Raw genomic sequence first — 27,092 nt, forward strand, 5'->3', positions numbered from 1 at the left:
AATCCAAGGGCTGCAGGCCCCGTGCCAGGTCTGGCTGGCATTTAAAACCAGTATTTCAATCTTAGCAGACGCCAGCAAGGGAGCATGGCTGATTCATGTGGCTTTGGTCCAATCAGGGCAGGATCCACATGGAACACAGTGCTTTTAGAACAGGCGGATTTGTCAGGGTCCTTGAATTAAGCCCAGAGAGCTAAACAAACCTAGTGTATGAGTTCTTTATCAGACACCAAAACATAAAACAAAGAAAATGTGGACCTTGTATAATGTCACGCAGAAGGCTAATGATAACAAAGTAGACAAAAAAGGAAAAAGAAACTAAAAACACACTGTGGAAGTACAAGAGAAGTGGCTGGCCACGAGTGATAAAAATCAGCACTAAAAAGGGAGGCAACAGAGAGATTTTAGACCTGACATAAATAATACGAATAGAGAATAACTGCCAGAAATAATTTTCTTGTATATACAATATTAAAGCAAATTACATAGGTCCAACACACATTTTATCTGTTACTGGTCCAAAGGAAGAAAACCTGCAGGTCCCAAACACTTGTAAATAATAACATCCAGTATGTGGAGAATTTATACATTTCATATTGTGAGCATACACTCAAGGGAATCGATCCACCGGAAATGATCTTAGGAAAAAAATAAGGGGAATAAACACTTCACAGGTCAGTCAGTGAGTAAAAAGGATAATTACGAAAGGCCATGACATACAAACCATAATATTTATGAAGACAAAAAGTCCGACTCGACTGACCATGGATTTAATTCTAATTAAAAGTCTAAGAAGAAAACTGGAATAAAGTAATTAGATTCCAGAAGCATTTGTAGGTAAGACAGGAAAAAGACAGTCCCCCTCCGATCTTAATTTGCTTAATATACAGCAGACCATAGGAAAACAACGTATTAAATAACATACTACAAACACCGTAAGCACCTTAACAGTATAAAAATAGAATATGGCTACAAAGACTCAGCGTATCTATTGGGTCATGTTAATAACAATGGTCACCGTGTGGCCTGGCCCAACTGCTGAATCCTGGCAGCGATTTCATCCAGTGGTTCCTACTTTTTTCCTTTGGTTTCCATCACATGTCTTTTCTAGATTTTCCCAACCAATCACTGAAACTGTTTAAAAAATGTGACTTGCTGCCACATTGAAAGTTATAAAAACAAGCACATTTGCCCTGTGGCATGTGCTGGTTGGCTGGTCTAGTAGAAAGTCACCCTCTTACCCAATACCTACTACTTCCCACCAAAAATCATAAGTAATCAAAGTACCACTCAAAGTTAAAATCTCTACTTGTGAGCCCAGCAACATATACATTTTTTTACCTTATGACTTTGGTAGGTATGTTCTGTTTACGATAATAGCACATATGAAAATTGCAGTTTTATTGACTGCTTTGCAGTCACTAAAATGTGTTCTGTTTTGCACAATTACCGCCACACAAATGCTTTCAGTTAATAAGTTATCTAACTCAGGGTGGAAACTGCACATAAAACGCTGGGACTTTGCTAAAACTTACCATGTGCCATGGTTAGACTTGATTTAGCATCCAAAGTCTGTGGGGCTGGGGCATTCACTGAAACAGCATAAAAAGAAAAAGCTCAGTGTTCTGTAAGTAAAGGGTATCTGGATATGACGATAACCAAATCCTCTCAAATTAGTCAAGATATATACAGACAGTAAGGGACCAATGTATCAAATGACAAACATATTATACCAACTAAGCTAAACCATTTTTTATAACACCTTTATTGAAATAAATTTACTATTTTAAAATATACAATTTAGTAGTTTTTATATTCAGTGTTATTCAACCAAAACCACTATCTAATTTTAGAACATTTTCATCACACGTACTCCCTCAACAATACCTGTACCCTTTACCCCATTCCTCCCTCCCTGCCAGCCCTAGGTAACCACTGATCTACTTTCTCTCTCTATGGATTTGCCTATTCTGGACCTTTCATATAAATGGAATCATACAACATGTGGTCCTTTGTAACTGGCTTCTTTCACTCAGCATCATATTTTCAAGGTTCATCCACATTGTAGCATGTGTCAGCATGAGCATGTATTTTTATGGCCAGATAACATTCCATTGTATGGACAGAGAGACCACATTTTATTTACCTATTCATTAGTTGATGGACATTTGGGTTGTTTCCATTTTTTGGCTATTATGAATAAAACTGCTATGAATATTCATGTACAATAAACCAACTGAAAAAATACCCCATTCACTGTGCTGGAAGATACTGTCAGAAGGCACTAATTCAGCCGTAGCCTCTAGAGAGGAGTATGGATTCACCTAAGACTAAATGCTCTCTACTTCAAAATGTCTTCAGAAAATTAGATTACATAGCTTCCCTTCCAAGATGTGACAATTCTTACTTGAGGTTCTCTCTAGACTATTTGTCTACTAGTTTACTCTTCCTTTAGTTTATTAAGATATATATTTAATTGTAACCCTACTCTAAAAAACAGGCCACAGCCCTTAGCTACGTCCATAGGCATACATTTTTTGTCTTTTCAATGGCCACTGGTGAAAGTGTTCAACTCCTAACTATGGGTAAATTGCTAACAATTCTGGAAATAATGGCCTTCAAACCTCTTTTCAATTTGCATAATCTAGATCACTGTGTGGCAAACTATAGCCCATGGGACTTACCAGCCCACCGCCTGTTTCTGTAAATAAAGTTTTATTGGAACACAATACTGTTCCAATGTTGAGCCAAGTATAAACAATAATAATTTAATGCCTTTTAACCTTTCCACATTTCTCTGAAATGTGGTTTTTTTCTTTATTTCATAAGATTTAAGTCCAGCTTCTACTCTCCCCTCAGCCCTACTCTTGGCGCTTAAACTCCCCTCCCCTCCTCAGCACCTCTCAACCTGTTCAGCTTCCAGAAGCAACATCAAGAGGCCTCAAGAAGCATCTGAGCAGTTAAAACCATTAGCATTTTCCAGTCAATTGTGCCAAATTCCCAAACACGCTCATCAACGTCCTTTCATGAGTACACAGTCCTGGGCCCATGGGAAAGGTGTTGTCACTCAATGCTCAACCTCAGTCCAGGCCCCTCAGTGGTCAGATCCCTGTGCACAGGCACGTCCTCTCTTGCCCACAATCACCTGTTCCCTTACTTCCTCCTCCCACACTTCTCTTCCTCTCCCTTACTTTTCCTGAATGAAAACAAAAATATTTCAACCAGTATTAAGGAAACAATGTGTCCATTTCTAAACTGTACACATTATGTCTTTTTGGAATACAGCAGATTCTGACAGCTCGGGGAGATAGCTGTGCTGAGCTGACCTCAAGTGAGTGATTGATGGAACATTAGCTCAAAGCCGGCAGCGCTGAGTCTCACAGGGGCCCAATGTGGCGGCCATCATACAGAGTCACATCGTCACACAGTGTTACTACCTCGGGAAACCCAAAAGTACAAACTGGAGCAATGCCAAAGAATTTTTAGTCATCCCTTTATTAGGCAAACTGCAAAAGAATAGGTATGGCTAACCGAAATCACCACAAAATCACTTGGATATTTACAATCTTGGGTTTTAGAACTAAGTAACGGCCAGGCAACAAAAAGATCACTATGTAATCTCCAAACACACTGATTTCCAAAGAAAAGTCCCTAAGAGTAATAAGTAGAAGTTACATATTGGTTTAGCACTTAAAAAATGTCTTTAGAATCCTGAGCCTATTACAGAAACTTACTAGGTACAGCTGGGACTGTTGGCTTAGATTCAAAAGTTTGCCAGGTTAAAGGATTCCCTGAAATAACAAAAAAATAAATTAATAACAAAAATCACAAGCTACGGGTTATATTCTGGCAACGCTAATCCTAATCTTTTCCCTCCTAGAAGACAATAAACAAAAAGTTACCAACATAAAACAACTCGCCCAATAGAGTAAGATGCTTAATACAAATCCTTTCAAAGCTAACTTTTTCCTAAAATTACTTTTCAGTCAAATATTTGTGGTATCTAAATAATTATACAGATATTCATTCCTCACTATGTGAACTCTCAATATTCAAAGAGAAGTTATGGGGAACCATGGCCCTTCCCAAAGCTTTACCTCAAAACAAGAGGAAAACGATACGTCAGTGTATCTCCCCTGGCCCCCAGAAACTGGGAGGAAACCCAGCTCATACACCCATCACCAATCCCCAGTTGGCTTCCCTCCAGTAGACAAAGATTCCTTAACAACCTGAGACGTGCAGGAACCAAGACCGGGATCACTCAGCAGAAGGCAAGTTCTCTGCTTTACTGTGAGACCCTCAACTTCTGGCTCCCAGTCATCTGTCTACACTAGCTCTTGAATGATCCAGAGATAGGTGGCTCTGCTACAGTCAGTAGGTTGTATATACCCCCACTATGCTTAGAACAAATCTTTAATCCCAAACAAACACAACTGAGAATAATGCAGCAAGCCTCTACAGTACTTTAGAATAATTAAGAGGTTAAAGTCATTAACAATAGCTAACAATTATGAGTATTCAACAGGTGCACTTTTCACATGTTCTCTCATGTAATCCTCATAACAAGCCTATGATGAAGTTACTATTAATATTCCAACTTCGGAACCAAGGAAACTGAGGCAGAAAGTCACAATGCTACGAAGTGCTGGAGATGGGAGAAATAACCAGAGGAATGCCATCTTAAGCACTGTAAACCACTGGGGCCTCACATTCTTCTGATGTCCAGCCCACGGTTAGGGAGGCCCACCTTGCCTCTAGCTCTGGGACCCTGGTCCACTTACCTTTGGGTTCACTGACACTGTTTAACGGTTTACTGGTAAACTCTTTAATCTGCAAAGAAAAACAGTCGTCTAGCGATACACATTTAAAACTAGACAGGGACATACTGGATAATGGACAGATATGGTACTCAGTAAATTAACCTTTATACTAAATCCTCCAAAGACACAGGACGTATGGACTTTAAAGACAAGGAGGCACAAGTTTTATAAAAGCAACATTTGGTTGCTTCTTAAAGTAATCACCAAAAGAAATGCTTATCTGCCTTCAAATTTATTCTTAATTCTAATTTAATAAATCTGTTTACAGTATTTTAAAATGTTTTTTAAAAAATCTATTTTATTGGATTTACTTTTATACACAACCACAGAGGAAAAAATATTCCATCTTCTTTATCTTATTCGACTTAAAAATGGTCTAAAATAAAAACACATGTTCTTAGACAAACTGTAGTGCTTAAAGAAGCACAGTGCCAATAGACACCCAGACATACCTGTTGTCTCTGAGTGATAATCAGCTCATTCTGCTCCTGGAGTCTCTGCCCCAGCTCTTCTATCCTTTTCTTGTAGAAAACATTACTCTTATTTAGATCATCTATCATTGAGGTTCGAAGTTTCTCTATATGTGACAGGAGCTGGGAAAAAATCAAGAAAGGCACCTGTCTGCAAACTGCATGTAAAATGTCTTCATTCTGCGGTTTGTGTACACATGCCCTGCCTTCTTTGCTGCCCTTATTTGTGCACAAGTCATTGAATAAATCTTTGATCACTGTGTACTGAGGCCCTGGCTGTACAAGGGCTTCATCTCTCTCCACAGGGAGCTCATGATGCAAGCCAGACAACACTGGTAACGTGAACAGCTGAGTGAACTGGAGCACATTACATGAAGTAACACAGGGATGAGCAATGATCGAGGATTGAGGCTCCGACCCCGTGCAGTCCTGTCCTCACGCGTCCACATGTGCCATCCGGCTCGAATGTGCTCTCCCTGGGCCAGAGAGCCCATCTTAATTATTTTTATATGTCCCGCAACTAGCACAATCTCTGGTCCTTAGCAGGTTCTCAATAAACATTTACCAAGAAAAGGAAGGTGTGGGGCGGTGGGGTAGAGAAGACGAGGGAAGGAGGAGGAGAGGAAGGGAGGAAGGAACGGATGAAGGGAGGGAGAGACACAGAGGACAGAGAGATCCAAGGATTCACAGAGAGATTCATCGTAGAGACTCAATGTCAGGGAAGATCATATACTGGACAAAAAGAATTCAAGAATTTGTTTTCAATAATTCAGAGAAAGATTCTTAAAGCAATTTCAATAGTTTCTTAAAAAGAGTAAAAAAACCCTTGGTAACTGGAGCTAAGGACATGGCAAGCCTGTGACCTGGAAATGGAGACAGGGATATACAGATCAAATAAAGGGGGGAGTAACCGCCTGGGAGGATACACACAGCATCCAGAGCAGCATTTTCTAACTTGCTGGTTTTTTTAACAAATACTCACCACGTGCTAGAGGCTGTATTAAGCCTTGTTGAATCTTGTTGAATCTACACCACAATCTTAAGGATCCATGTTTTGACCCCATAGTACAGATGAGCAAAGTCAAGTCTAGAGGGGTAGAGGAGCTTGCCCAAACTCAGATAGTTGGAGGGGAAGAGCCTAGACTCAAACTTTCATGTCTGGCTCCAAAGTCAACACTCAAATTTAGTGTCTATGTCATGAAAGATATTAATAAATAATACTTGCAAACAATCAAGTGGCCCCCAGGACTTAAAGAAATAAATCACCAAATCAATAAGTAATAGCAATGTACCTATTAGAATGGCTAAAACCTGGGACATGGACAACACAAAATGCTGATCAGGATGTGCGGCAACAGGAACTGTGAAACACTGCTGGTGGGAATGCAAAACGGTGCAGCCACCTTGCAAGACTTGGACACCACCTTGGAAGTTTGGCAATTTCTTAAAAAACTAAACAGACTCTTACCATTCAATACAGCAACTGAACTCCTTGGCATTTACCCAAATGAGCTGAAAAGTTATGTTTACACAAAAACCTGCACATGGATGTTTACAGCAGCTTTATTTCTAATTACCAAAGCTTAGAAGCAGCCAAGATGCCCTTCAGTAGGTGAATGTATAAATAACCTGGTACATCCAGACAGTGCAATATCATTCAGCACTGAAAAGAAATGAGCTGTCAAGCCACGAAAATACTTGGAGGAAACTTCAGTGTAAATTGCTAAGTGAAAGAAACCAATCTGAAAGGCTATACTCTGTATGATTTCAACTATACGACATTCTGGAAAAGGCAAAACTAAGGAGGCAAGAAAAAGATTAGAGGTTAGCGTGGAGGGACGGATGAACAGGCGGAGCACGGAGAATTTTTAGGGCAGCAAAACTATTCTGTATGATGCTACAATGGTGGATACATGTTATTACACATTTGTCCAAAGTGACAGAATGTCCAACACCAAGAGCAAACCCTAAAGTAAACTTTGGACTTTGCGTGATAATCTAAGTTCACAGACTGTAACAAATGTACCTCTCTGGTGTGGGATGTTGACAGTGGGGGAGGCTGTGCATAGGGGAGGGGGAAGGGGGTATTTGGGAACTCTCTCTACCTTATGCTCAATGTTGCTGTGGAACCTAAAACTGCTCTAAAAAATAGTCTAATTATATTAAAAAACAAACAATAACAACAACAACAACAAGTTAATGCTGTCCACCAATATGCTGCAGGGTGCCCCCTCTAAAGAGCTCTGTGCTCAGATGAGGCTGGATAAACACTGGGTTGAAGCAACTCGAAAAGATTTCCTGAGTGAGGACTAAAAAGAACCTTTCACATCCTAGTGGATATTAAGGCTCTCCGCCAAGAAGGACATGGTCAAAAACTTTCCCCACATTTTTACAGACCACTGGAAGAATGCCCCAAAAGCAGTTTGGGAAACGCTGAGCCAGAAAACAGAAGGAAAGGCCAGGAAAGATGTCCATGATTCTGCGTGGAGGTTGAGGATCAACGTTAGGATCATTCTGGGGCCCAGGAAGAAAGGGGACATAGGAAAAACTAACGGATAGCATTATTTTGACATTGACGTTGAGAACAGACCAGAAAGACACAGAAAAGAGTTCACTGAGAGAGGATCTAAGGGTATAAGCAAGGGATAGCCAGAAATTATTTCAAAGGTTTGTACCCCTTCAGTCCATTTCTTACAACCTTCTACCATTTCAAGTTCTATGCTTTTTTCTCTACCAGTCGACATCACCCCTTCCTCCTTTCCTTTCATTATGTGACCATTCTACAACCTCCCAAGCTCTGAAGAGTCTTCCATTGGGTCAAAAGGGCATGCCATCATTTATCTCTGACTCCCTTTGAACTCCTACCAATGTTATTTAAAAAAAAAAAAAAAAAAGACTGCCAAGAAGCTAGGTAAAGCAATAAAAAGTTGGCAAATGCAACTTCCCTTAAACAGAGAAATACAATATGTGCATTGTAGGAACAGTAGGCACCAATCATGTGGAATAATTAATAGCTAGGTCTCAGGTAGAGATTACTAAACCTGATTGAATTCACCTCTCTGTTAGGGTTTAAGAGAAATGAAGGAAGAAGCAAGCAGCTTCTGAACAAGTAAGACCCATAGACAAGGGAGCAGCATAGCCTAGTGGCGGGACAAAACCTCCACAATCCCAATGCCAGGGGTGAGGCAGCTCACTGAGAACTGGGAAAGGCCTCTCCTCCTTCCTCCGAACCACCAACAGTCAGTCTTTCTCTCACCACTTGCAGTGGCCAAGCGTGACACTCTGCACCTTGCCTTCTACAGCAGCTGGAAAGCTACTGACATTTTCCCAACTGCCTGGAACACAAGGGGCTTTAAAGGAGCAAGGGTTAAAAATCACCCCCTATTAATAAGGAAGCCTGAATCTGTCCCTAAATACCAAGGCTATAAGATGCCTTGAACAACAGGAGTAGGAACTTCAAATTATCTAAGGGCAGTGGTTCAAACTATGGATCCCAAACAGAATTCTCTAGGTTTTTTTTCCCAAAAAATATGCATGTCCCAGACTTACCTACAGAACCAGAATCTGGAAAAGAGCCTCAGTCAATCTGAAGTGTGTCCCTAGTTAGGAACTACTACCTAGAGCATCTCAAAGGAAAGATAGAGTGTTCTTACAGAAAAGCAGCCAGTCTAAGTTGTCACTGCCTAGTCTCCTCTCCAGCTGGCTAAGTGCCTAAAGCCTGTCAGCTGAGCTGGGCAGTGAGGGAGACAGCGCGGCCCAGTGGTTGAGAAGGCCTGGGTTCAAATACCGTCCTCGTGCTCATACTGATGGATGGCTCTTTTAACCCTGCTCTTCTGAACCCTATGAGAGCATTTCTCAAACCATAAAAACAAGGCTGAAAGATCCCCTTTGTTGGCCGGCTAGTGACCTTTCACATTCATTCAGCAAATACTTAATGAGTGCCAACCACAATTTAGGCACATTATTGGATGTTGGGAATACAATGGAGAACTAAATAGGTAGAGTCCCTTCCTCAAAGGACTAGTGATCTGGTTGGAGAGACAGATAACAAACAAATAAACAAATCAGCAGATGAACTATTTAAAATAGTGATCAGAGGTACCCTAGTGAAATGATGAAAATAACACAGGGAGGGGACCATCTTCTTAGATGGAGTGGTCTCAGGTGACTTGTAAATCAAGGCTGAGGAGGGTTTGGTAGGCAGAACTCTAAAAAGGCCCTCAAGTTTGCACCCCCTAAAGTACATGCCCTTATAATCCCTTCCCCTTGGGGTTATGGACTTAATTTTTTTTTCCCCCTAAACCCACAGGTTGAAGCCCTAATCCCTAATGTGATGCTGTTAGGAGATGGGGCCTTTGGGAGGTGATTAGATTGAGATGAAGTCATGGAAGTAGGCTCCTCAGGATGGAATTGCTGCCCTTATAAGAAACCAGAGCTTCCTCTCTCTTTCACTCTCTCCTAGCCATGTGAGGACACAGTGAGAAGGCACCCATGTGCAAGAGGGCTCACACCAGAAACTGAATTGGCCAGCACCCAGACTGTGGAACTTCCCAGCCTCGAGAACTGTGAGAAACAAATATCTGTCGTTTCAGCCACCCCCTCTGTGGCATTTTGTTATAGCAGCCCGAGCAGACTGAGACACAGGTTGGGTGGAATCTATGAGGTGCTTCTAACCAACAGAATACAGCAAAGGTGAAGGGACTTTACAGATGCAGTGAAAGTCCCTAATCCACTGACTCTGAGTTCATGGAAAGGGAGATTACCATGCATGAGCCTCTCTTATTAAGGTGAGCCCTTTAAAAGAAGTTCTAGGCCTTTCTTGAAGGGGAAGGATCAAAGCAGGAGGGAGCTCTCCCACCAGCCTTGAAGTCAGCAGCCAGGTTGTGAACCGCCTACAGGAAGGAGCAGCCCCGAGGAGATGAGGGTCTCCATAAGGAACTGCGTACAGTCATGAGCCACACAACAATTCAGTCAACGATGGACCACATATAAGATGGTGGTCCCATGAGATTAGTACCATAGAACCTAGGTACGTAATAGGCTGTACCATCTAGGTTTGTGTAAGTACACTCTGTGATGTTCACACAATGACAAAATTGCCTAATGATACATTTCTCAGAACTTATCCCCATTGTCAAGTGGCGCGTGACTGTACTGCCAGTAACCTAAACGAGCTTGGGAGGACCCTGAGCCCCAGATGACAGTAGAGACTGGCTGACACCTTGAATGCAGCTAATGAGACCCTGGGCAGACGACCTGCCAAGCTGTGCCTGGACACCTGCCCCTCGGAAACTGTAAGATAATAAATTTGTGGTAATTTGCTATATAGCAGAGAAAACCAAATCAGAGAGAAAGAAGCCAGCCACGTGACGAGCAAGTGGAAGGACCTCCCAGCAGCTAAACCCATGTGTAAAAAGAGAAGAAGGCCACATGTTCTATAAATTACCAGAGAGCCACTGTAGCTAGACAGAGTAGGTTCAGAGAGAGAGGATCAGGACAAGGCTGCAGTGGTGGCCAGCAGCCAGATTATTTTGTCTGCTCTGCAGAGAGCAGATTAGGAAGGGGGAAGGTTGGAATTGAGAGACCAGTTATGGGGCCCTTTAGACATGGTAGGGGTTTGGTGGAGGATGGAAGCAATGGAAATGTACGGAAGCATGTGGATATGACAAACACGGCAGCACCTACGCAGAGCCTAACTGGGGACTGAGGGAGAGAGAGGGGAACCAAGGCGTGCATCTCAGTGCACTCGGATGCCATTAACCAAAAGAAATACACATCTAGGAACAAACCCAAGAACTTCTTTTAGACATGCTACACATAAGAAGCCAGTGGAGATGTCAAGTACAAAGCTGGCTCTGTCCTCTGGAGCTCAGGAGGGTGGTTTAGGCTGGAGAAATAAACATGGGCATTATCCCTACATAGAGCCACCACTCCACTTTAATAATCTCTCCCTGTTTAGTCCCTAGAGCACCAGAACTATGAGAAACACATTTCTGTTCTTCATAAGCCACCTGGTCTATGGTATTTTGTTACAGCAGCCGGAACAGACTAAGACACAAGGATACACAAAGGGCTACAAAACACATACAACTGAGAGTAAAAAAACAAACAGAATTCTTCCTAGAGAAAAAGATCTCAAATCTACCTTAGACGTTTTGCATCAGCGTAAAATCACTTTAACACTTAAGTTTCTGATGTACTCAGCTGAAAGGGAATTAGCGTTATAATTAAATTTTGTTTTCATCAAAATGATTTTAATGTGAACAATCCTTGCCTTTATTTAAAAATTATTTAGATTGCCACTCCAAGTGAAAAATTTAGAAATATGTATTCAACAGTGGAGAGATGATTGAATAACTTATGATACATCTATAGATAAGATCATCGTGTGGCCATTTACAATTGCAACAAAAAGAATAAAATACCTAGGAACACACTTTACCAAAGAGGTGAAAGATCTGTGCACCGAAAACTATAAAACATTGTTGAAAGAAATCGAAGAAGACACAAAGAAATGGAAAGATATTCCATGCTCTTGGATTGGAAGAATTAACATAGTTAAAATGTCCATACTTCCTAAAGCGATCTATAGATTCAATGCAATCCCTATCAAAGTTCCAACAACACTTTTCACAGAAATAGAACAAAGGTTCCTAAAATTTATATGGAACAACAAAAGACCCTGAAGAGCTAAAGTCTTCCTGAGAAAAAAGAACAAAGCTGGAGGTATCACACTCCCTGATTTCACAATATACTACAAAGCCATAGTAACCAAAACAGCATGATACTGGCACAAAAACAGACACACAGATGAATGGAACAGAATCGAGAGCCCAGAAGTAAACCCACAAGTTTATGGACAGCTAATATTCGACAAGGGAGCCGAGAGCATACGATGGAGAAAGGAGAGTCTCTTCAATAAATGGTGTTGGGAAAACTGGACAGCCACATGCAAAAGAACAAAAGTGGACCATTCCTTTATACCATGCACAAAAATCAACTCAAAATGGATTAAAGACTTGAATGTAAGACCCGAAACCATGAAACTTCTAGAAGAAAACACAGGCAGTGCGCTCTTTGACATCGGTCTGAGCAGCATAGTTTCAAGTCCCATGTCTGACTAGGCAAGGGAAACAAAAGAAAAAATGGACAAATGGACTACATCAAACTAAAAAGCTTCTGCACAGCAAAAGAAACCATCAACAAAACGAAAAGACAACCTAACAATTGGGAGAAGATATTTGCAAACCATATATCAGATGAGGGGTTAATATCCAAAATATACAAAGAACTCATACAGCTCAACAACAAAAAGACCAACAATCCAATTAGAAAATGGGCAAAAGATCTGAACAGAGATTTCTCCAAAGAAGATATACGGATGGCCAACAGGCATACGAAAAGATGCTCAACATCATTAGCTATCAGGGAAATGCAAACCAAAACTACAATGAGGTATCACCTCACTCCAGTCAGAATGACTATAATTAACAAGACAGGAAACAACAAATGTTGGAAAGGATGTGGAGAGAAGGGAACCCTTGTTCATTGCTGGTGGGAGTGCAAACTGGTGCAACCACTATGGAATGCAGTATGGAGTATCCTCAGAAAATTAAGGATAGATCTACCATATGATCCAGCTATCCCACTGCTGGGCATTTATCCAAAGAACTTGAAAACGCAAAGGCATAAAGATACTTGCACCCCTATGTTCATTGCAGCATTATACACGCTAGCCAAAACATGGAAGCAACCTAGGTGCCCATCAAGGGATGAATGGATAAAGAAGATGTGGTATTTATACACGATAGAATATTACTCAGCCATAAGAAATGATGAAATCCAGCCATTTGTGACAACATGGATGGACCTTGAGGATAAGTATTATGCTGAGTGAAATAAGTCAGAGGGAGAAAGTCAAATACCGTATGATCTCACTCATAAGTAGAAGATAAAAACAACGACAAGATTGGTGGTTACCATAGGTGAATGGGGGGGTGGCAAAAGGGGTGATTAGGCTCACATGTGAGGGGATGGACTATAATTAGTTTTCGGGTGGTGAACATGATGTAATGTACACAGAATTTGAAATGTATTATGATGTACATCCAAAAATAAATATATAAATAAAATTTTAAAAAATAAATTAATTAAAAAAATCATGATTTTGAAGAATATTTTAACACATAGGAAAATTTTTATGATATACCAAGTGAAAAGTATATAAAATTATAGATATAAAGCATAATTCAAAATTTGTAAGACTATATGGTATGAATTTCTAAACACAGATTTCTAAACATAATGTAATATTTACAGCATAGAAAAAAGACTGAAAGAAATTGTAACAAAGTTGGAGCGGTGGTTACCTCTGGTATTGGAACTGTAAGTGATTTTAATTTTTGTTGCACATTTCTCCACAAATTTTATTAAGTGGACAAATACTACCTTTATTGTGATCAAAAAGCAAATATTCTTTTCAAAAATGAGCCACTAATAGGCCACCAGTTTCTTATCTTACCCGACCCTTCTCTTTCTTGTGTTCTTGATGAAGAGCTTGAACCCGAGCTGTCCACTTGCTTTCCTAGGAAACAGCAAAACAAGAGGAATTTATGTGAAACTGTAATAATGAAATTTACATCTACTCAAAAGGGAAGCTTCCTTTTTATTGGGTACCTATGAACCCCAATTGTCTATTTGGTGAAATTTTAGCAGGCATCTTTTAGAATATATATATTCTAAAATGTTTAAACCCATTTGCACTCGGTTTTAATCTTCTACTCTAAGGCAGGGTCAGCAAGCATTTTCTGTTAAGGGGCTGATAGTAAATATTTTAGGCTCCCGGGGCCAGATGACTCGGTCACTACCACTGGTAGTAGGAGAACAGCCATAGGTAATACCTAAATGAATGGGCATGGCTGTGTTTCCAATAAAACGTTATTTTCAAAAATCGGTGCCAACTTGCCAACCTAAGAAGCTGCAAGGAAACCCCAAGGTTTCTGAGTCCATGGGTTCTGAACTGACGGCACAGCTCACAGGAGGGAAACAGAAGAAATTTAGGTGAGACCTCAGGATTTTATAACTGGGCCCTTCGGTCCATGGAAGACCAGCCTGCTGGGAGCAACTGTCAACAGTTCAGTTCAGGACACAATTCCTGGTCCCCTACCACATACCAGGCACATTGCTTGGCAGCCTGGTGGGCGAGGAAAGGACTAAGAGACAAGCCCTGCCCTGTACAGGAGGAAAGTGGACATAACAGGAGAGAATTCCACATAATGTGTATGTGATCAGGTCCCGCTTGTGGGACTACAGAAATCCAAGAACCCTGAGGTCCAGGAGAACTCTCCAGAAGAAGTGCCATCCCAGCTGAATAAGCGACAGGTCCTGAAAACTGGGAGGTGTGTGATAAAGAAAGTCGAAAGAACAAAAGTAGAAAACAGATGCCATGTTCTGGGAACCATGAACTGTTTGGTGCTACTGGGAGAGTCGCGGTAAAGCAAAGAAAGGCGGGAGATGAAATAGGGTCCAGATCCTCAGGGACTCTGAATGCTCGTTAAGGGTTCTAGACTTTGTTCTGTGAAAAATGGGGAGCCATTGAAGGATTTTAGACAGGAAAGTGACGTGGTCAGCCTGGTTGCAATGCAGAAGGTAGGTTTTGGGGGAAGTCAAGACCTGAGCAGCAAAGCAAGAAGCAGTGGCAGGAGTCCCTATTTCAAAACAGATTTACTTTTTTATTTTTTCTTTTTTTTGAGGAAGATTAACCCTGAGCTAACATCTGCTGTCAATCATCCTCTTTCTGCTGAGGAAGACTGGCCCTAAGCTACCATCTGTGCCCATCTTCCTCTACTTTATACGTGGGACGCCTACCACAGCCTGGCTTGCCAAGCAGTGCCATGTCCACACCCGGGATCTGAACCAGCAAATGCCGGGCCGCCAAAGCGGAACATGTGAACTTAACCGCTGTGCCACCGAGCCGGCCCCCACATTTATTTTTTTAATGATATACAACTGCTTTTTTCCTAAATCCTGCATTCCTAAGCTTTAATCTCTATTGTTTCCTGGAAAAAAAAAATGTTCCCCTAAACTAGCGTAACTAAAATAGCAAGGATGAAGACTGAGCTAATTACAGTGGTTCCCCTACAAATGATTGTAATTATGCTTGATAATTATAAAAGATCATCAGTTCGCCAATACAGCTGCGTATTTAAGCTCTAAAAAAAGTTAGTGCTTCTATATGCCTTTCTATGCCTTTTGAAAGTGGGATCTACATCTGAAATATGAAAAATAAATACTAAGGTAATACTAACCCATTTGAACAGATATTAGGAAAAAATGAAACAATTTTGCCAACTGTTCTGTATTCACATCGATTAGTCAATCAACAAGCATCTAATGAACACCCATTATGAATTATACATGTATTAGGAGATAAGAAAAACAGAATTAGTCACCTTCATGGTCACTGAAAGAGACAAACACTTTTTCTGCAAATGATGCTTGCTGTAAATTACTTCACTAAGACAAACTAGGCATCTACTGCAGTTATTGCCCACTTTTACATACCTGACTATCAAGAAGTTGCATCACATTTTGGAAATCCTGGGGATACTGAGGACGCTCCTCTTTAAACTCATGTGCATCTTTTAACGTGCCTATGTTAGACTTGATCTGCATATTGGACTTCTGGATTTCGGACAATTGCTATAAAATAAAATTCAAAATCACCAGTACAAATGTTCATACTTTTATAAGACTGAAACAGAGACTAAAACTGGAGAGCATGCAGCCACGTTTTAAACCTGACTCTCCCAGTGGACGCTCCTCCTGCTTCTCTGCCTTCTTGCCAGTGGTTTTCCTTTTTTGTTTCTTCCAATAAAAGAACGTGCACAGGATGAAAATGGGAAAGAAAACCTAACTTTCTAATCTTAGACAACGAGTCTTAAGAAATTTGGTGGGCAGGTAACAGTTGCCAGAAACAGAGGGACTGGGTGGAGCTGGTCCTCAAGATAACTTAGTGACGAGGCCAGCATCATCCAGGGACCACATCCGTGAACCCATTAGGGACACAACGTTTAAATTTTACCCTTTGCTTGCATGTTAGTCCCAAGTTACTGGTGGTAAACACCCTCAAAAAAGCACAGAAAGTCCTACATTACCGTCAAAAACAAAAGGGTCAGGGAGCAGAGTTCCCCACTGCTTAAGTCTGGGCTGCCTTCCTTTCAAAGTGCCTTCCTTTCAAAGAGTACAGTAGGAAATGAGGGGGAAAAGTAACTTTTCAATGGAGAAACCTGACAAACACTACCTCAGCCAGGTGATCAAGGTCCACATCAACAGTCATCAACCATGGAGATGGATGACCCTTCATATGATGTGATGAAAATGGCACTTTATCTCTGAGGTCTTCCTTTCTCCCCAAACCCATAAACCCAGTCTACCCACCAGAAAAATATCAGATAAATTCCAATAGAGGGGCCTCCTACAATATGCCTGTCAAGTACTCCTCAAAATCGTCCAGGTCATCAAAAACAGTCTGAGAAACTGTCACAGACAAGAAGAGCCTAGGAAGACATGACAACTAAACGTAATGTGGTATCCTACCCTGGACGGGATCCTGGAGCAGAAAAAGAACATCAGGTAAAAGCTAAAGAAATTAGAATAAAGGATGGGCTTTAATTAATTGGTTCATTAATTGTAACAAATGTACCACACTAGTTTAAGATGTCAGTAACATGTAAAACTCTGAACAGGGTAGGAAAGGGAAGTTTATATGAAACTTTCTGTACTGTTTGTTCAATTTTTCTGTAAATCTAAAACTATTCCAAAAAATAAAGTCTATTATTAATAATTTCTAAAAACCCTCTATAGCCAAAAACGGCAAACAACCCAAATGTCCATCAACTGATGAGTGGACAAATAAAATATGGCATATCCACACAATGGAACATCATTCGGCAATAGAAAAAGAACGAGATACTAATGCATGCTACGACATGGATGAATCTTGAAAACACAGTAAGTGAGAGAAGCCACTCACAAAAGATCACATATCGTATGACTCAATTTATAGGAAATGTCCAGAACAGGCAGACCCATAGAGAGAGAAAGCAGATCCGCGGTTGTCGGGGCCCTGGGTGGGAGGGAGGGAGGTGGGGAGTGAGGGCTAACGGGTACAAGGTCTCTTCTTGGGGTGATGAAATGTTCTAAAATGACTGTGATGATGGCTGCACAACTCTGTGAACATGCTAAAAACCACCGAATTGTACACTTTAAGTGGATGAATTGTACGGTATGCGAACTATATCTCAAAGCTGTTTAAAAAAAAAAGGAGTAGTAAAAAAAAAAAGAAAGTCCTTTGTGGGGGAACGTCCTATTCCACAATGATCCTGGGGCAGAGAGCAGGGAGCAGGACCATAGAAGGAATCTCGGGCAAAAGAACTGTAATTGGCAGCTTATCATGAGGGAAAAAAAATGTGTGGCCTTGATGGGGAAGACGTAAGAAGGCAGTCTTAAATTGGTTACCATCAAAATTCACTACTGTGGGGAATATGGCAGCCTACTTTGAGAAGGTGCCACAGATATGAGTTCAAGAGAGGCCCCGTGGTAAAAGAAACTGTGGACAGAGAAATTATCACTGCCTAGGGATTTTCGCATCTTGCGAAATATTCTTCTTTTGACTTTTTTCAACTATTTAGAAATGCAAAAACCTTTCTCAGCTCTCAGGCTGCACAAAAGCAGGTGGTATGCCGGATTTGGTGCACAGGTCGTGGTTTGCTAAGCCCTATGGGAGAGTTCTAGGCATTCTAGAGAAGGATCTCAGCAGTATTCCAAAACTATCCCTCTATTTTAGTTTCTAAGACGTGTTGGCCCCTAGAGGGAGCTCAAGGATCTTCCCTCGCCTTCTTTGCTTCCTTTTCCCCAAGGAAAAGGACTCAGGACTGAGCTGCCCTGTGAGCTCAGTTAACTCTTAGCTGGAGAACACTGACCGGCCACTTTCTGAGGAGGGAGCTCACCGAGGTTAAGGTCCCAGCCCAGCGAGGCGTGTCTCTGCCTATCGTCCAAGCGTGTGACCGAGCCAGTGTGCGCCAAGGCTGCTCCCATAGGGAAGGGGGGCTTATTATTTAGCCACATCCTGCTCACTCAGACCCCCTGTCCTCCTCACCAGCCAGGTCTGGGTTTGAGACACGGGCCTGGCAAAGGTTCTTCCTCTGTCTTTTTGGGTCGGCTTCCTTCGCCTCCCACATTGGTGTCTGTGTCAGCTTTTCTGGAAAGTTCCAAAACTCAGGGAGGGGTTTATAGTTCAAGGCTATCAAATGCTAACCAGCTGAGGAAGGGGGGACCCTCTTCTGTGATCCAACCAAATGTATCAAATGTTCTGAACTGGGGTTTGGGACCAAGGCTCCCACTCTCAATGAAACCACTTTTCTGACTTGCTCTGTCTTCCATACGCCTTGAGTGCCCAAGACTCTCAGGGCTGTTGGCCAGGGCATGATAAAGAACTTCTGGATCCTCTGGCCATAACGCCATTCTAACACTACCTCTCAAGGCAACAACTCTACCAATACTACGAGGACTTCTAGGTTTAATACTTACGTATTCTAATGCCGAATTCTTAGAAGTTAATTCTTTAAACTCCTTCATAAACATCTCCTTGACTTTTTCCATTTCATCAACTAGCTTCTCCTTTTCTTCTTCTTTCCACCTATCAAATAACTTCAGAAATTCTTCCTCTTTTGTCTTCTGCATTTCATATTCCTGAAATTATTTTAAGACGTGGCTTTATAAGTTCTGATATGAAGCAAATATGCAAAATCTTAAATAAACAGACATAGCTTCACCTCAAAAGTGTCAGCTAGTACTGTACATTTCAGTTAGGCTTGCAATAACACTTCATATAATGGCAGATCTGTGCACAAGGATTTTTCCAAACCAAAGACAGCACACAGCATTTTTTGTCCTTACATCCCTTAAAATACAAACACAGAGCCCCAAAGTCTCAAGGGTTCTGTGATCTGTGAACTTGTATAGTAGATATGCAATGCATACAAGACACAAACATACTTTAAAAGAAAAAGGCTATTGAGCAGAAGAATCTTTCTGGATACTATAGCAGCTTGGGTAGAGTAGCCCCATCTCATCCCCAAAAAACACAAATTCATATTTATATAAGCTAAATTCAAGGTCTAGTTGATCAGTCTTTGATTTCTTGATGACCTTTGTGTTTTTACCTAACTGGGGACTTGAGTAACACTATGAATAAACTTGACCTAACAAACATATACAGAACACTGTACCCAACAGCAGCAGAATGAGCATTCTTGTTAAATGCACACAGAAGAGTTACTAGGATAGACCACATATTAGGCCATCAAATGAATCTCAATCAATTTAAAAAGACTGAAATCATGCAAAGTATCTTCTCCAACCACAAGGGAATGAAGCCAGAAATCAATAACAGAAGGAAAACTGGAAAATTCACAAGTACACGAAAATTAAACAACATATTCTTAAACAACCAATGGGTCAAAGAAAACTCACGAGGGAAAACAGAAAATACTCTGAGATGAGTGAAATTGAAAACACAACATACCACAAAAGGGAAGCAGCCAAATCAGGGCTTAGAAGGAAATTTATAGCTATAAATGCCTACATTAAAAAAGAAAGATCTCAGGACCAGCCCAGTGGTGTAGTGGTTAAGTTCATGTGCTCTGCTTCAGCAGACCAGGGTTTCTGAGTTTGGATCCCGGGTACGAACCTACATACCACTCACCAAGCCATGCTGTGGCAATGTCCCACAAACAAAATAGAAGAAGACTGGCACAGATGTTAGCTCAGGGAAAATCTTCCTCAAGCAAAAGAGGAGGATTGGCAACAGATGTTAGCTCAGGGCCAATCTTCCCCACCAAAAAAAAAAGAAAGAAAGAAAGAAAAAAAAAATCTCAAGACACAAAGAAGATCATATAATGATAAAGGGATCAATTCATCAAGAAGATATAAGAATCATAAATATTTATTTATGCATCTAACATTGGATCACCTATATCTATAAAGTAAACACTAACAGAACTAATAGGAGAAATAAACAGCAATATATCCACATTCAAAAAAATTAGCAAACAGAGGATCTGAATAACACTATAGACCAAATTGACCTAACAGATATACACAGAAAATCCCATCCAACAGCAGCTGAATACACACTCTTTTCAAGTGCACATGGAATATTCTCCAGGACAGATTATATGTTAGGTCACAAAATAAGTCTTAATAAACTCAAGAAGACTGAAATTCTATCAAATATCTTTTCTGATCACAATGGTATGATGCTAGCAATCAGTGACTGGAGGAAAATTCAAAAACATGTGAAAATTAAACAACACACTCCTGAACAACCAATGGATAAAAGAAGAAATCAAAAAGGAAATCAAATCAAAAAATTATATTGAGAGGCCAGCCCAGTGGCGCAGCGGCTAAGTTTGCACATTCTGCTTCGGCAGCCCGGGGTTCACCAGTTTGGATCCTGGGTGCGGACCTATGCACCGCTTGTCAAGCCATGCTGTAGCAGGTGTCTCAGAGATAAAGGAGAGGAAGATGGGCATGGATATTGGCTCAGGGCCAGTCTTCCTCAGCAAAAAAGAGGAGGATTGGTGGCAGATGTTAGCTCAGGGCCAATCTTCCTCAAAAAAAAAAGAAAAGAAAAGCATATTGAGACAAACAAAAATGGAAACACAACATACCAAAACTTACGGGATGCAGCAAAAGCAGTTCTAAGCAAAAGCCTTACAGCTAGAAATCCTTACATTAAGAAAAAAGAAAGATCTCAAATAAACAACCTAACATAACACCTCAAGGAACTAGAAAACAAGAACAAACTAAGTCCAAAGTTAGCAGAAGGAAAAACATAATAAAGATTAGAACAGAAATAAATGAAATAGAGAATAAGAAAACAATAGAAAATACCAATGAAACTAAGAGCTGGTGTTTTGAAAAGATAAAAAAATTTGACAAACCTCTAGCTAGCATAACCAAGAAAAAAAAAAGGAGAAAATTCAAATAAAATTATAATTGAAAGAAGCAACATTACAACTGATACCACAGAAATACAAAGGATCATAAGAGACTACTATGAACAATTATAAGCCAACAAATTGGATAATCTAGAAGAATGCATAAATTCTTAGAAACATACAACCTACCAAGACTGAATCATGAAGAAACAGAAAATCTGAATGGATCAATAACGAGTAAGAAGATCGAATCAGTAGTCAAAACCTTCTCAACAAAGTAAAGCCAGGACCAGATGGCTTCACTGGTGAATTCTATCAAACATTTAAAAGGAATCAACACCAATTCTCCCAACATACTGTTGTTTCGGAATTGGGTATTGTACCTTAGAGAATCTGACTGCATGGGCGTGCTGTGCAGCCTCCAGCTGAGACTTGGTGAGCTGAAGCTGCTCCTTCAACATGTCAATCTCATTCTGGAGCTTATCAGTCTGTGCCGTTTTCTTATACTCTGTTGCAACAGAAATATCTTGTTAAAATACCGCCTCTTATGAAACCCATCTGAAAACTTATGGGGTATAGTCCTACTGATAAAACAAAGTAAATGCCTCTTACTTGGGATATTATTACTTTTTTCATGACACGTGGGCCAATTTTTGCTCTTTAGTGTTTATTTGCAGCCCTTTGTATTATTGGGCGCTGAATTATTCTTAGCAGATTCTTTCAGCCACTGTGTTGGGTATCCTATAGGGACAGTGTGAGAGCCCATTCAGGGAGCAATAATGGTGACAAGAATAATTCTGATTTCTTTGACTCAAGGGCACTCTGGGCTCTTCTTCAATGCCTGTCCCAATCAGAGAAGGTAAGCAAGGGCTTCCATTGTAGGTACCACCATAGTGAAATCTCTACGGTCACCATCCTTCTGCATCCCACCAAACTCTCTTGAGAACCCCATCAGTGCTAAGACAAGCAGAGGCTGGCATTCAGATTGCAAACTCGGGCCATAACCTGTCACTGGGCAAAAACGAAGTACTGAAAAGTTGTAAAAGGAAGCAACAAGTGAAGGGAAGAATACTTATGTACATGTACTTACATGCAGATGTACACATGACTGAATGGATATACATGTGTCTGTGAGTGTAGACATGAAAGGTATGGAAACCAAAGTAGAAAGTCAGAATCTCAAAGATGACCTGAAGAAATAATACTCATTTCAGAGTCTGAAATACTCTCTGAAATGAGTATGAGATAGAATAAGATACTGAAACAGAAGAGAAAGAAGGTCAGTTTCACACTGAAGAATGGTAGATTAATTAAAATATTAAATCTTTCCAATTTCTCCAATATATTGCTAAACTGTATCAGTGGTCCATGGCTTATAAATGGAATTTTATGCTGTTTATATTGTTTATACAAAGCTTAGCAATTTCCTAAACAAATCTACTTACCTGAAATAGGTAGGAATGGAAACAGACCGGCCCAAAAGGGAGGGGAAAGCAAGCACTGAGTAACAAGCTGGAAGTACACACGTTTAGATACTGAAAACACTTAAGATCTGCAGCGACCTGCAGAATGCTTTGATCTGCTCCTGGGGAAACAAACTTTGCATTCTTTGCTTTTGAGAACATTTAGACAGTAGGAAATCTGGTTCCTTGGTAAGCCATAGAACCTCTCTCCTCGCTTGCTTCTTCAATTTCCCTCTCAACACATTGGTTATTTCACATCAGCACCCAAACACATCTTAGTATCTCCCACATCAAAAATGCAGAAATTTTCCCTTGGTCCCACATTTCCCTCCAGGTAACGCCTCGTGTCTCTGCTTTCCTTTCTAGTAAACGATACTGAAAGAAATGTCTGTAATCAACATGACCAACTCCTTGCCTGATTCTCAGCTCAGCTCATTCCAGTGGGGCTTTTATCCCCACCAATACAATGAAGCTGCCATGTCAAGGTCACCAACAGCCACGGTGACAATAATGGTCAATTCTCAGTCTTCATCTTTACTTTGCGCCTCGGGAACATTTGATACAACTGACCACTGCCTCCTTCTTGAAACACTTACTTCCCTAGGTTTCTATGACAACACACTCCTGTTTCCCTCGTGCCTCCATAACTGCTATTTCTCACTCCTCTGCTGCTCCTCGTGAGCTCCTAGTGTTGGGAGAGCCTCGGGGATGGCACTCAGCCATCTTCTCTTCTCTGTCTAGGTGATCTCATCCAGCCACGCTCTGCTAATGACTTCCAGGTTTATATCTCCAGCCTTGGCCTCTACCTTGACCTCCAGACCTTGAGCATCTCCACCTGCATGGTGATTGTATGTGTGACTTAAGTTTACCCACAGCCAACAGAATCTCTCCATTCTCCTTCCTCCCTCAATCTGCTTTCCACTCCTAGGTCCCCATCTTGGTAAATGTCACCACTATCCACCCAAACATATAGGACAATAACTTAGGACCATCTTTGCTTCATCTCTTCCTCTTATGCTGTCATATCTTTGTGGGCTCTGTCTCTGGAATATATCCTCTCCATCTTCACTTCTCTCATCTTCCCTGGTAGCATCCTGGTCTGGCTGCCATCTTCTCTTACCTGGGCTACTCTTGCAGCCTCCTTACTCTCCCACCTGCTTCCACCATTACCCCTACAGTCTATTCTCCACCTCCAGCTAAAGAGGTCATTTTAAGGTAGAAATTAGACTATGTCCTTCCTACTTAAAACCTTCCAGTGGCTTCCCATTATGCTTATAAAAACACCCACAATGCTAGCTAGAGCATTCAAGGCCCCATGTGAGCTGGCCCCTTCCTTTCTAACATCATCACACACCACTGCCTTGCTCTCTCTACTCCACCAACCTTCTATCTGCTCCCGTCACACTCCCCACAAGCAGAGTTCCCCTTGCCTGGGATATTCATTTCCCAGATTTTCCCCAGGCTGGAACCTCCTCATCATTCTGGTCTCTGATCAAATATCGCCTCCTTAGTGAGGCCTTGGCTGACCACCTGGAGTCACTCTCCATCTCATTCTCCTGCTTTATTTTCTTTGTTGCATTTGCCACCATTTGAAAAAATCCCTCATTCATTTGCTTAAGCATGTCTCCTCCGCCCCTCCTGTTCTAGAATGTAAGACTCGGGAGAACAGGACTCGGTCTGTTTCACTTGTGGCTGTACCCCCAGCCCCTAGTGCGGTACACGGCAAAGAGCAGGGGCTCAACGTTTACTTAACGAATGAAGGAGGACTACGACGCTTTCTTTTAAAAGGATTGAGAGATACACTGGACCATGTCTCACTGAAAAAAAGAAAAAGGTACCAGAAAGAAAAGAGCTCTTTGAAGTTGAGCCCATCACTTACCCAGGTGAGAATCTTCAGGGTGGCGACGCTGGATATGACTCTGTAGAAAAGCTTGGTTCATAAAGGCCTTGTCACAAAAATGGCACTGAAACGGAGAGCACAGCAAATTCAAGTGTCTGTAATGACTCTCCTTCCACCTAATTTCAATCAAAATTTGGGTACCGGAAGCAGTGCCTCTTGGGGCTTTCTCCTAAAAGATACTGTCCTGGCCAATGATACTGACAGCATGACTAAAAAGACAAATATAAAACCAGGGTATTCCTCCCAAACTGAGCACAAGGCAGTGAAAAGCATCTCTGGACAGTTAAAGCAGACCTTCCTGCTAGTTTCTGGAGCCCGTGATGCTGCTCTGGTTAGACTGGTGGGTCCCAGCCTTGTTCAGGACTGTCCACCAACTTGTGCAGGACACTCCAGCCACGCTAGCCTTCTTTCTGTCCCTCAAGTAGGCCAACCTCAGAGGCTTTGCATGAGCTCATCCCCTGCCAGAATCTTTCCCAGATCTCCCCCTGGCTGGCTCCTTGTTGACTCTGATGTCGTTTATGGAGCATCTTCCACACTGGAGATGAGCAACACGTCCTCGGAAGATCTTCCCAGATGATCCTCCCACCAGTCACTGTCCCATCACGTTGTCTCATTTTCATCATTGTACAGATCACAGTTAATATTTTCACATTTATTTACTTGTTTATTGTGCCCAGCCCAATCCCTCCAGGTTCTAGAATGTCAGCTTCCTGAGAGCATGGACTCTATCTTATTCAAGCTTTATTTCCAGAGCTCAGCATTACTAAATGATTGAACAAATGCTTGGAAATATCTGACCTACTAAAATGAATTTACTGAGGGGAAAAACAAAATCAAGTCCACCAATATGTTTCTTTTTTCACTTTAATGCTGATTCAGACCTTAAGCAAAAATTCAACTTGTTTCATCTATATCCTCACCCCTGGATTATTCTGAAGTAAATCCTGGATTTATATATTTCATTGGTCAATATTTCAGAATCTATCTCTAAAAGATAAAGACTTTTCTTTTAACACAATTATAATATGATTATTCCACCTTTAAATATATGAAAATTAATTCCTCAATATCAACAAATATCCAACCATTTATTTTTTTCCCCAGTATTTCCCACATTGTCTTAAAAGAAATTTTTATAGTTTGTTTGTTTTGAATCAGGATGCAAATAAGGCTGATACCCTAATTTTCTTTTAGTTCTTAGATTTCCCCTCCATCTCTCTTTTTTCCTGGGAATTCTTTTGCTAAAGAAACCGAACATTCGTCCTTCAGAGTTTCTCTCAGTTTGGATTTTGCTGTTTCATTTCCACGGTGCCATTTACATGTTCTTCCATTCCCTGTATTGCCTTCCTCTTAATCAGTATAATTGTATCAGCACTGCAGGTTCTAGTTTCCTAGAAAACTATCATTATGGTATATTTCTCGGCATTGCATTTCAGAGACTCTTTAAGGCATCTTTTCAGCCTTCTCTGCTCATGACAACAGCTCTGGTTCCCTCACAGTACTTTAGGGACCGCCCACACTGACTCAGATGTAAGTGCAGGCTCTAGCACTATGCACAGCACTGGAGAAAGGAAAGGATGAGGACATCTGGAAAAATGTAACTTCTAATTTCTAAAAATGGAAAATATATATTTTAACTATTTGAATAATACAGAAGAGTCATGAGATCACGGTAAGAAGGGGTTCCTATTCCAACAAGAAAAGACTGGCATTTTAACTACATCAAAAGGAAAAAACTTCTGTATGACAAAAGATACCAAAACAAAGCTAAGAGACTTTCAGTTTCTGAAGCCACATGTAAAGGGCTTGGAAAGTACCACTTCCTCCTAACAAGTAAAAAGCTGAACAGATTGAAAAATCAACAGTTCTTCTTGGATCTGTAAGAGAGGGGAGGACATAGAGCAAAGCTCTGCCCCTAACCTTGAGAGACAGACAGGTAAACACAGGGAGTCATGGCTTACTGGAGCAGAGATGCACCAGAGTGGGAACCAGCGCTAGGGAGGAGAAATCGGAATTGTAATTGACAAATTGCTGGAGGCTCAGAGTGGATGACAAGTCTGAGAGTTAAAAACTCCAGAGCAGAGGTGAACTTTCTCAACTTGGAAAAGACTATCTACAAAAACCTACAGCTAATATTACTCTTAGTGGTGAGAAACTTGAAGCTTGCCCACTATGATCAGGTACAAGGTAAGGATATGCCTCTCACACTGCTTTTCAACATTGTACTGAAGTCCTCAGTAATGCAATAAGGCAAGAAAATGAAATAAAAGGTATACAGACTGGGAAGGAGGTAGGAGAACTGTCTTTGTTTGCAGACAACATGATTGTCTATGTAGAAAATCCAAAACAATTGACAAAAAACTCCTGGAACTATTAACCAGGTATAGCAAAGTTGCAGAATAGAAGCTTTATACACAAAAGTCAATTGCTTTCCTATA

The 27,092-nt window shown here is 41.0% G+C and overlaps 1 protein-coding gene across 15 annotated transcripts in view; it reads right to left on the bottom strand.

Moving 5' to 3' along the window:
• Positions 1-27,092, bottom strand: part of DZIP1 (DAZ interacting zinc finger protein 1) — a 56,386-nt gene that overhangs the window by 20,206 nt on the left and 9,088 nt on the right. For 11 of the 15 annotated variants that reach the window (XM_014732153.3, XM_070240401.1, XM_014732155.3 and 8 more), the window contains exons 6-14: positions 24,634-24,718; positions 21,675-21,799; positions 18,878-19,039; positions 15,851-15,988; positions 13,809-13,871; positions 5,270-5,410; positions 4,779-4,827; positions 3,732-3,788; positions 1,533-1,589 (exon numbers count right to left, since the gene is read on the bottom strand). In XM_014732153.3, the coding sequence (XP_014587639.1) occupies positions 1,533-1,589; positions 3,732-3,788; positions 4,779-4,827; positions 5,270-5,410; positions 13,809-13,871; positions 15,851-15,988; positions 18,878-19,039; positions 21,675-21,799; positions 24,634-24,718 (877 nt within the window). The remainder of the gene's footprint in view (positions 1-1,532; positions 1,590-3,731; positions 3,789-4,778; positions 4,828-5,269; positions 5,411-13,808; positions 13,872-15,850; positions 15,989-18,877; positions 19,040-21,674; positions 21,800-24,633; positions 24,719-27,092) is intronic. The other 4 variants (XM_023621729.2, XM_023621728.2, XM_070240403.1 and 1 more) reach the window with 1 other exon arrangement.

The sequence above is a fragment of the Equus caballus genome, chromosome 17 (assembly GCF_041296265.1).
Source record: "Equus caballus isolate H_3958 breed thoroughbred chromosome 17, TB-T2T, whole genome shotgun sequence".
Classification (NCBI taxonomy): Eukaryota; Metazoa; Chordata; class Mammalia; order Perissodactyla; family Equidae; genus Equus; species Equus caballus.